Consider the following 12062-nt stretch of genomic DNA (forward strand, 5'->3'; position numbering starts at 1 on the left):
TGCAGGCTTGGTGAGCAGAAGAGAATACTTAAAAATAAAAATATTAAAAATCTTACTGTTCTGGCCATCAGCATAACATACATACAATGACAGACATGGCACGTAAATATTATATGTTATTATATGTGATTTGTGCTTTTATTGTTACAAATTGCATCTAAAAGTAACATTCACGACTGTACAATCACTGTACGCCCCAGTGCAAATTGTCTACAAATCAAAATACACTGACAGCAAAGGTACACCTATATATTCCAGCAGCATAAAAATAAATATCTACTCAGGAAAACGAAAAGTAGCCTATAACGTCTGAATTAAAAATATCTCATTTGGAATAATCTCGACTATAGTTACATAAAACACTCATACGTCACTTGATAAAAATCCAAAGTAGATTATACATACACGAACCCACAAGGATTTGCTACAAGTTTCTGAAATATAAAGACATCCTGGCACGAGTTCACAATATATCTCGACGTTCCGCTCGAGTGTTCGAGCGAAGAATAATATCTCTCGAACGTCACCTGACTATGAAATGTGCTGATTGTGTTCAGGTCTATTATTACACATAACTGTTACATGTGGTTTCTGACAATACTATTAAGTTTAACATGAATTTGATATCATATTTTTGTGTAAGACATGAATTTTATTTAGTGTACCTTGAATTTACTAAACGTCACTTTTTTTTTCTCTCTCAACATAAAGATAGCATAAGCAAGTGCTCATATTCTCAAAACACATACTGTACCAGCAGTTAATAGATGGAGTCCAACATACAATGTGCATCTGCTTCTGATCCAATCAAATCAGAGCATCAAAAACCACCCTGAAAACTGCATAATGGCCATTTTGCAAAAGTCTGAGTTTATTTGTGTGCCTTTTAACAAAATATCCACCATTTTACCTTCACTAATAGAATAGTTCACCCATTTTGTCATCACTTACTCATCCACATATTGTTTCAAATCTGTAAGCTGACGGCAGCCATTCACTTCCATAGTACGTTCTTCCATACTATAGAAGTCAATGGTTACCGTCAAATATTTGGGTAACAACGGGTGAAAGAAACTGATACAGGTACAACTTGCACATGAATAAATGACAACAGAATTATATTTTTTGGGTGAACTATCCCTTAAAAGTACTCATATACTACACTCAATATATAATTTATAAGATTATCAAGATTGTGCCACAACAGATTGTGTTTTAAATCTAGTTTCGGCAGTGAACACTGAAGTTCGGAGAGCCAAGTAGTAGTATTTGTGCTTTGCTGTAGTCCCTGCTTTGAGTTTCCTATGGACTGATTAAGTTAGAAGTGTACTATTATTACTGAACTACTTCACGTGTTTTGACAGCTACAAACGAACAAGGGTGCGTTTCCCGAAAGCATTGTTAGCCAACTGTTGTCGCAAGTTCTGTCGTTACCAACGTAGTTCAACGATTCGCTGTTTCCTGAAACCATAGTTCCAAGAAACATTCGCTAACAACATTAGCAAACAGTAGTCATGTCACTGGCATAGTTTTTTGTTAACATGATATCTAAATGTATAGACATTGTTTTGTAGTTTTTTTTTCGCTTGTCAACAATGAGCGAAAATTTTCGAAGAGTGCACTTGTGAGTAAATGCAAATGGAAACCCTGGAGTGAGCATGACGTACTGTAAATCAAACATGCAATGAATTGTAAATCAAAAAAAGAAAAATGTTGATCCTACGTTTGCAGAATCTCATCGAAATGACGTTTTGGTAAAGTTAACATGATTTACAGCAATTAACGGCATTCTGTTGTTTGCGTAAATGAACTATAACTATAAACCATCAAATTGATTAATAAGCATTAGCATTAATACATTTTTACTCCACAACCTGTGCTTGACGTCATTAACGACAATCCTATATTGTTGAACCGTGTTTCAATGATGAAAGTGCAGAAACAGTCGACACTAGCTAGTTCTAACGATGCATCGTACTACGAAACGCACCCCATGATCGGCTCCGATCGCCATATAACAGAACATCAAACCAAACGACATTGGATCCGCTGCTGATAAGTTGGCATATGAGTTGAGATGGAAATCAGCAACAATTCTGAGGTAGCTGGGGCGGCTTATCGGTTAGCCGGGTGGTTTTGGCACCGGTGACCATGGATGGATCCGTATCAACTCTCTCTGACATCTTCACGCAGATAATGTCGACTAAGCGCTCGAAAACTTGTCTGACGTTGATATTCTCCTTGGCACTGGCTTCGTAGTACTCAAACCCTGCGAGAAGGAATTAGAAGAAATCAGATTGAAAACCAATGAATTCCATTAAAGACTGGATACATAACTTACCTAACTGGTCAGCCAAGTGTTTACCCTTCTCAAAAGGCACCACCCTTTCCTCATCCATGTCACATTTGTTCCCCACTAATATCACCTGAGCGTTATCCCACGAATAGGTCTTAATCTGTGTTGCCCTGAAAGGAAAGTGCATTTATGTAAAAAAAAAAACAGGGGTGCCCAAACTTGGTCCTGGAGGTCCAGTGTCCTCAAGTTTAGCTCCATCCTCAATTAGACACACCTGAACTGGCTAATCAATTTCTCACTAGGCATACTAGAAACTTTCTGGCAGGTGTGTTAAAGTAAGTTGGAGCTAAACTCTCCAGGACACCAGCCCTCCAGGACCAAGTTTGGGCACCCCTGTCATATAACTTTACTAGTAGATAAAACATATGGATTCAGGAGTAAAGCTGCTTACCAGTCCTGCACTGCATTGAAGGACTCTTCATTTGTGATGTCGTACATGAGGATGAAGCCCATGGCTCCTCTATAGTAAGCTGTAGTAATAGTTCTATACCGCTCCTGCCCTGCTGTATCCTATAGACCACACAGCAAATGGTGAAAAAACACAGATTTAAAGTTATAGTTCAGCTAAAAATTAAAATTGCTTCATGATTTACTCCCCTTTTAAGCCATCCTAAGTGTATATGACTTTCTTCTTTCAGTCGAATACAATCAGAGTTATATTCAAAAATGTTATAATGGCAGTGAATGGGTGTTGAGATTTTGAAGTTATTAATGTGGATGCACATTATTAATAATATATTAAAATAAAGGCCTTCTAAAGTGAATTGTTGTGTTAGTGTAATGAAATATATCCATATTTAAAACTTTATAAACCGGAATCTCTTGTGTTCACGAGAGAGTGGCGTTTCAGCAGATGACGTAGGGCGTAGGCATTTTTCATTTGTAATTTTTCATTACAAATCCTTGTTTTGGAAGACGTGTTTTGTTTTGCTCAAGCGTACAACAGATAGCAGAAGCTAGAGATTACGGTTCATAGTTTTAAATCTGGATATTTTTACACAAACGCATCAATTTGCTTCAGAAGGCCTTTATTAACCCCCCCGGAGCCATGTGGAGGACTTTTTATGATGAATGGACGCACTTTATTTGCGCTTCAAAATCTCAACAGCCATTCACTGCCATTATAAAAGCTTGGAAGTGCCAGGATATTTTTTAATATAATTCTGATTGTATTCGTCTAAAAGAAGAGAGTCGTACACCTAAAGTGGCTTGAGGGCGAGTGGGGTAATTTCTAGGTGAACTATGCATTTATGGCCATTCACATAAAGAACGATATTTGTAAAGATATCTATAACTATATATCACACCAACAGTTAAAGGAACACTCCACTTTTTTTGGAAATAGGCTCATTCTCCAACTCCCCCCGATTTAACAAGTTGGGTTTTACCGTTTTGAAATCCATTCAGCCGTTCTCCTGTTCTGGCGATATCACTTTTAGCATAGCTTAGCATAGATCATTGAATCCTATTAGACCAATAGCATCACGTTCAAAAATGACCAACGAGTTTCCATATTTGTCCTATTTAAAACTTGACTCTTCTGTAGTTATATCGTGTACTAAGACGGGCGGAAATGCAAAGCTCCAATTTTCTAGGCTGATAAGATTAGGAACTACACCTCCATTCCGGCGTAATAGTCAAGGAAGTTTGCTGCCGTAATAAGGCTGAAGCAGGAGCAGTAATATCACGCAGCACATGTGCAAATGCTAAACTAGCTGGGAACTCATTTCTGATAATACACCGCCTGCTTCGGCCATATTACGGCAGCAAACTTCCTTGACTATTACGCCGGAATGGAAGTCTAGTTCCTAATCTTATCAGCCTAGAAACTCGCAGCTTTGCATTTCCACCGGTCTTAGTACACAATATAACTACAGAAGAGTCAAGTTTTAAATACAACAAATATGGAAACTCGTTGGTCATTTTTGAACGTGATGCTATTGGTCTAATAGGATTCAATGATCTATGCTATAAGCTATGCTAAAAGTGATATCACCAGAACAGGAGAATGGCTGAATGGATTTCAAAACGGTAAAAATCAACATATTAACTCGGGGGAGTTGGAGAATGAGCCTATTTCCAAAAAAAGTGGAGTGTTCCTTTAACTACATTCTGTTTATTATTATTACGCGCCGCCGTTTAGTTGTCTACTGCTTTAATTACCCAAGCTATTTAAAGTCAGGTGTAGTTCTGAAGATGATTCTGAAGTTATCATTTCTCTGTGTTGTTATTTTTGTAGTTGTGATGTGGACTTTACTATTCTAATGGAACTATCTTTACTAACTATCTACTATCTTTACTACTTTATTCTTACAGTTATTATTATAGTCATCGTCCTTAGACTGAATGTCTTTGGTAAATATGTGCATTTATGCCAAAAACATATATATTTTTTTCAGAGCCCTGACATATTGTTAAGCCTGCAATCTACACATCAAGCTGTGGTGCTCATGCAGGAGATGCAGGTTCGAACACTGAACCTATTCCTTCCACTTTCCCCCATTATTTTGTTTTTATAAATTTCTATTAATTGTATTAATTTATTAAAAATATAAACATTTTAAATTATTAAACATGTATATATATATATATATATATATATATATATATATATATATATATTATATATATTAATTGTAAATTATATATTTATTTTAAAGGGACAGTTTACCCAAAAATAAAAATTCTGTCAATAATTACTCACCTTCATGTTGTTCCAAACCCACAAGACCTTTGTTCATTTTCAGAACACAAATTAAAGGGTTAGTTCATCCAAAAATGAAAATTAGCACTTGATTTACTCACTTTCATGCATCCTAGGTGTATATGACTTCCTTCTTTCAGACAAATCCAATCAGAGTTATATTTAAAATTATCCTGGCACTTCCGAGTGTTTCTCTTCATCAGTCCAAAACAAGTCTAATATAATGCATTCATCCATAATAAAAAGTGCCTCACACGTAAAGAAGAAATGACAGAGGATTTTGATATAAACCAAGAGGAGACTGGTTTTCCTTTGCTAAAGTAAGGAAACTTTGCTCCTGTAAAAAAACAATGGTTTATACAAGACTCAGCGGTGCATACGCAACGCCAAAATATTACGTCATCCGCCTGGAGCTGCTTCCTGGTACAACCAGCTGGCGGAAACTACATTAAAGTGATTCTTACGTTTTAAATATGGATACTTTGCTTACAAAAAAAGGCTTCGATTTGCTACAAGAGGCCTACCAGAGCTGTGTGAGGCACTTTTTTTATAATGGATGTGTGCACTTTTTTAGGACATGTTTTGGACTGATGAAGAGAAACACCAGCCTATGCCATTCTAAAGCTTGGACGTGGCAGGATAATTTTTAATATAACTCCAATTGGATTCGTCTAAAAGAAGGAAGTCATATACACCTAGGATGCGTAAATCATGGACTGATTTCATTTTTGGGTGAACTAACCCTTTAACGTATTTTTAATATTGATATTGTTTAATAAAGTTGTTATTTTTGTTTTCTTTGTGCACAAAAAGTATTCTCGTAGCGTCATGACATTAAGGTTGAACCACTGCTGTCATATGGTCTATTTTAACAATGTTCTAGTTGTGTTGCTTTCTACGCATGGTCAGAGAGCTCTCGGATTTCATCAAAAAATATCTTAATATGTGTTCAAAAGATGAACGAAGGTCGTACGAGTTTGGAAACACATTAGGGTGAGTAATTAATGACAAAATTTGTTATTTATAACAGCTTAACATATCACGACCTTCATTGGTATCTATTGTATTCATTGAGCAAACATGAGGAGGACAAATGAAATGAGTGGTTTGGTGAAACGTCACAATTTCTCTATTTTAGGCCTGTCTTTATTTAAAGCCCATTTTGTTTCGTTCCACTTGGCGCCAGTTTTCCTGCAGCTGTTTTGAACGAGCGCCTATTTTTAACACCTCCCGATCAATACACCCAGATTATGAATGATCACAAATTGTGGCTGTGTCGTACTTGTCACCCAGCGCTCTCATGTGCTTTCGAACTCTCTTCCAACCCCTTCTTACCCTCAGGGGCCGCTTTAATTGGCTATGAGGATCTCTCTCTGCCAGGGAGCAGTATGGAGTGCTGCTTCCATGACAACTAGCATCGATGATGCATGTGGGGGGGGGGGGGAGAAACGAAGGCACTTGCTTTCTTTTCCTCCATAAAAAGATGGCTCTCATTCACAGGCTGGTGGAAGGTGATTGTGGAAGGAAGAGGATGCGCATTTTGCATAATACCGCCGGATGCGGTTCGAGTTTAATGATGCCAGCCAATCACATTAGAACAAACAATCTAGAGCTAAAAATAACATTTTCATTCACATTTTACATTCAGAATTCAGTTACACCAGCACTCACCCATATTTGAAGCTTCACTCTCTTGTCGTTCCTGTAAACCGTCTTCACCTTAAAGTCGATGCCGACCGTGCTGACGAAAGAGTTGCTAAAGGAGTCGTCTGCATATCTGAATAAAAAGCTGGTCTTTCCTACACTGCTGTTGCCAATGATCAGGAGTTTGAACATGTAGTCGAAGTTCTGGTCAGATCCATCTCTCTGCCCAAAGCGCTGGTCTGCTTTTGCCATCTGTGAACACAAACAAGAGAATAAATGCCAGTATCAACCTTGTTACTGGTACTGAACAGTAGGTTGTACTGTAAAAACAAAAAGAATTTGGGCTGTCAGTGACAAAAAAAATTATATATTTTATATTATATATTTATATAAAAAATTATATAAAATTATATATATATATATATATATACACACACACACACACACACACACACACACACACACATATATATATATATATATATATATATACACACACACACACACACACACTGTAACTGAATTATAAATTTATTATAGCAAAAAATATTATAAAATTGTCTAAATAAAATGCACTTCATTAAGTATAAAAATGGCAAACATAAAAATATATAAATAAACAAAAATAAATAAAAAACAGGACCACAGGCTGTGGCTGTATCATCAAAACAAGTCTTGAATGATGCATATACCAGTGCATAATTTCAAGCCTTCATTTGGTATTACAGTGGTTTGTTTGGCAAAAAACACCGTTAGAGCATCACAGAATCGACATAACAGGTTCAACTACAAGTGGCATTTGGCAGCTACATCCATTCACAAGCATAAAAATCATTGCATAATCAGAGGACGTTATTCTGACCATGTAAACACTCGAGCTCATTCATAACGCTCATTGAGACATAAACGGCATCTTGACGGACCACATTCACCGACAAACATCCATAAACGACAAGCAGACGTCAATTAATGGCATATGATGGAGAAGCTCACCTCGGATGTAAGCGCAGCTCTCTCTCGTCTGATGCTCTTCTAGGTGGGCGTTTATGGACGCTGCAGCACCTGACGACGCGTGTTCACCGACTCGCCTGTGAACGCGTCCAAAACGCGGGTATTATTGCGTATAATAGCGAATGACAGCGGTTTTGTGGATAATTTATTATCGGGTTTATTTGAAAGAGCGCTGTGTACGGTAGGGTGGGGCAACGGCGACAATTAACCGGCGTTTATAACGCTGTAGGTCTAATTCAGCTGAATGTAAACGATTAAAACCTGATTAGGAACATATTGCGACTCCAAAAAGTATGTAAACACTTAAACCACACTAAGAAATGAAATGTCATTGCATTAGCGATCGACAAGATAATGTAAATAAATTAGTTAAGTAAACAAAATGAGATAAGATAAAATAATTAAAGGCTATTTCAAAAATAAGTAGGATACACGCAAAATTTAAGCAAACATTTTATAAAAGATTTAAATAATGAAATATTATTTACTAATAAAACACTACGACTACTACTACTAATTTAGCCGCAAAGAAAACAAAACTTGCCCTGCTGAAAAAAACAGCATATGCTGGTTAGGTATGTTTTGGTGCTGGGATGCTGGTTTATGTTGGTCCTTTGCTGGTTTATGCTGGTCATGTTGCAGGTCAAGGACCAGCATAAACCAGCAAAAGACAAGCATTAACCAGCAAAGGACCAGCATAAACCAGCAAAGGACCAGCATAAACCAGCATCCCAGCACCAAAACATACCTAACCAGCATGGTTTTTTCAGCAGGGTGGATATCCACCTTATTTTTCCGTTAGAGGGCGCGGCCATTTTGTCTATTTTATGTACAAAACAGCTGTTTTTCTCAAAATTCTCTGTGATAATCAAAACTATTAGCCTACATGTTTTCGTCAACAACAAAATGAACACATCATGCCCAGAAAGCAATTTTGAAAAGACGTCTATTGGCCGTTCAAACACTAAAACTAAAACAAGGCAAAATTTGGGCTGTCAGTGAAAATTTAATAGACCTCAAACCATAGCGTAAGAAGAGACTAGACATCAGTTAGACCATTATTGAACGACTACATGTATATACGTCTAATAGACAGTGAATATGGGTCTAGACTAAAACAAGGCAAAATCTAGGCTGTCAGTGCAGATTTAATAGACGTCTAACCATAGCCCAAGAATAGACTAGACCTCAGTTAGACCATTATTGAACGACTACATGTATACGTCTAATAGACAGTGAATATGGGTCTAGGCTAAAACAAGGCAAAATCTAGGCTGTCAGTGAAGATTTAATAGACCTCAAACCATAGCCCAAGAATAGACTAGACCTCAGTTAGACCATTATTGAACGACTACATGTATACGTCTAATAGACAGTGAATATGGGTCTAGGCTAAAACAAGGCAAAATCTAGGCTGTCAGTGAAGATTTAATAGACGTCTAACCATAGCCCAAGAATAGACTAGACATCAGTTAGACCATTATTGTACGACTATACGTCTAATAGACAGTGAATATGGGTCTAGACTAAAACAAGGCAAAATCTAGGCTGTCAGTGAAGATTTAATAGACGTCTAACCATAGCCCAAGAATAGACTAGACATCAGTTAGACCATTATTGAACGACTACATGTATACGTCTAATAGACAGTGAATATGGGTCTAGACTAAAACAAGGCAAAATCTAGGCTGTCAGTGAAGATTTAATCAACGTTTTGTCACGTGTGAGATAGAGGAGGTCTGGGTCCAAGTGCGGGGAATAGAATTTATTAAATAAACACAAATAAACAAACGAATAACAAACCAAAAGGCCAACACGGCACAACACGACTAGAACAAATACAAAATAAACAGAACAGGGAACACAATCAAAAGCCAGGGATCCGGAACACAGAGACAGACTTACGAAGACAGCATACAGGAAAACAATGCAGACTCAACAGGGTAGTGGGAGAGTGAGATTATAAAGACAATGGTGATTGTGAACAGCTGTGGATGTGATGAGTGCTGATGACAAAGACAGGTGATAACAATTAGGAAGTGCAGTGCAGGGAACAGCGACCTCAGGTGGCTGAGGGAAAACCCCACAGCCCAGATCGTGACACTACCCCTCCCCTACGGAACGGCTTCCAGACGTTTCCAACGAAAAAAAAAAAAAAAAACATCTGGAGGGAGGAGGAACGGTGGAAGGTGAATCAGGGGGAGGGATGGCGGGCCAGGCCCGTGCAGTGGAGGAACGTGTGTTGGCTTCGCCGCCAGAGGAACGTGAGCTAGCATAGCCGCCAGAGGAACGTCAGCGGGCACCGCCGCGTCCGGCACAGAGAAAGCGGTCACCGCCGCGTCAGGAACAGAGAAAGCGGTCACTGCCGCGTCAGGAGCAGAGAGCGCGGTCACCGCCGCATCAGGAGCAGAGAGAGCAGTCACCGCCGCGTCCGGAACAGAGAGAACGGTCACCGCCGCATCAGGAACCAAGATAGCGGTCGCCGCCGCATCGGGAACAGAGATAGCGGTCGCTGCCGCGTCAGGAACAGAGATAGCGGTCGCTGCCGCATCGGGAACAGAGATAGCGGTCGCTGCCGCATCAGGAACAGAGATAGCGGTCGCTGCCGCATAGGGAACAGAGATAGCGGTCGCTGCCGCGTCAGGAACAGAGATAGCGGTCGCCGCCGCATCAGGAACGGAGATAGCAGTCGCCGCCGCGTCAGGAACGGAGATAGCGGTCGCCGCCGCATCAGGAACCAAGATAACGGTCGCCGCCGCATCAGGAACAGAGACAGCGGTCGCCGCCGCATCAGGAACCAAGATAGCGGTCGCCGCCGCATCGGGAACAGAGATAGCGGTCGCCGCCGCATCGGGAACAGAGACGGTGGTTGCTTCCACGTCAGGAACAGAGAGGGCAGTCGTCTCTGCGTCAGGAACAGAGAGCGCAGCGTCCTCCGCGTCAGGAACAGAGAGAGCAGCCGCCTCTGCGTCAGGAACAGAAAGCGCAGTCGTCTCTGCGTCAGGAACAGAGAAAGTGGAAGCCGCCGCCTTTCTCACGAAACTCTGTCTCCACCCCCACCGCAAAGAAGGGGCGCCTTCGCATATCCTCGGCGACACGGGCATCCATCGCCAGGCAGGCGTAGATATACTCAAAGCGCGCTGCCGACGCCGCCTCAAAAGACATCCCGTCCGTCATTGGAGCAGAGGGAATGGTCGCCGCCTCAAAAAAAAAAATTCCTCCCTGCTGGACCATCTTGGGAGTCTGCATTCTGTCACGTGTGAGATAGAGAGGTCTGGGTCCAAGTGCAGGGAATAGAATTTATTAAATAAACACAAATAAACAAACGAATACAAACCAAAAGGCCAACACGGCACAACACGACTAGAACAAATACAAAATAAACAGAACAGGGAACACGATCAAAAGTCAGGGGATCCGGAACACAGAGACAGACTTACGAAGACAGCATACAGGAAAACAATGCAGACTCAACAGGGTAGTGGGAGAGTGGAGATTATAAAGACAATGGTGATTGTGAACAGCTGTGGATGTGATGAGAGCTGATGACAAAGACAGGTGATAACAATTAGAAGTGCAGTGCAGGGAACAGCGACCTCAGGTGGCTGAGGGAAAACCCCACAGCCCAGATCGTGACACGTTTAACCATAGCCCAAGAATAGACTAGACCTCAGTTAGACCATTATTGAACGACTACATGTATACGTCTAATAGACAGTGAATATGGGTCTAGACTAAAACAAGGCAAAATCTAGGCTGTCAGTGAAGATTTAATCGACGTCTAACCATAGCCCAAGAATAGACTAGACCTCAGTTAGACCATTATTGAACGACTACATGTATACGTCTAATAGACAGTGAATATGGGTCTAGACCAGGGTTCCCCAAATCTTACCCTGGAGGTCCAATGCGCTGCAGAGTTTAGCTCCAACCCTGATCACGCTCACCTACCTGTTATTCTCTAATGATCCTGAAGAACTTGATTAGCATGCTCAGGTGTGTTTGATTAGGGTAAGAGCTAAACTCTGCAGGAAAATGGATCTCGAGGTCCAGATTTGATGATCCCTGGTCTAGACTAAAACAAGGCAAAATCTAGGCTGTCAGTTGAAGATTTAATAGATGTCTAACCATAGCCCAAGAATAGACTAGACATCAGTTAGACCATTATTGAACGACTACATGTATACGTCTAATAGACAGTGAATATGGGTCGAGACTAAAACCAGGCAAATCTAGGCTGTCAGTGAAGATTTAATAGACGTCTAACCATAGCCCAAGAATAGACTAGACATCAGTTAGACCATTATTGAACGACTACATGTATACGTCTAATAGACAGTGAATATG

At 40.1% G+C, this 12062-nt stretch overlaps 1 protein-coding gene across 1 annotated transcript; it reads right to left on the reverse strand.

Annotated features, from left to right (window-relative positions):
• On the reverse strand, positions 1-7853 carry rab3b (RAB3B, member RAS oncogene family). The gene is made up of 5 exons (XM_073843919.1): positions 7698-7853; positions 6732-6956; positions 2748-2866; positions 2342-2466; positions 1-2269 (listed from the first exon to the last, which is right to left on the reverse strand). Exons 2-5 carry the CDS (start codon positions 6954-6956, stop codon positions 2085-2087), a joined length of 654 nt encoding a protein of 217 aa, XP_073700020.1. The 5' UTR covers positions 7698-7853; the 3' UTR covers positions 1-2084.
• Between the last annotated feature and the right edge of the window lie 4209 nt (positions 7854-12062).

This window comes from Garra rufa, chromosome 7 (assembly GCF_049309525.1).
Source record: "Garra rufa chromosome 7, GarRuf1.0, whole genome shotgun sequence".
In the NCBI taxonomy this organism is placed as follows: Eukaryota; Metazoa; Chordata; class Actinopteri; order Cypriniformes; family Cyprinidae; genus Garra; species Garra rufa.

Bases quoted from the DNA above. Each gene is read 5' to 3' on its own strand.
- rab3b (XM_073843919.1), bottom strand. From the start codon at position 6,956: ATGGCAAAAGCAGACCAGCGCTTTGGGCAGAGAGATGGATCTGACCAG. The intron at 2,467-2,747 runs GTAAGCAGCTTT...CTTTCCTTTCAG, and splicing joins TTCAATGCAGTGCAGGACTG to GGCAACACAGATTAAGACCT. The intron at 2,270-2,341 runs GTAAGTTATGTA...TCCTTCTCGCAG, and splicing joins ACACTTGGCTGACCAGTTAG to GGTTTGAGTACTACGAAGCC.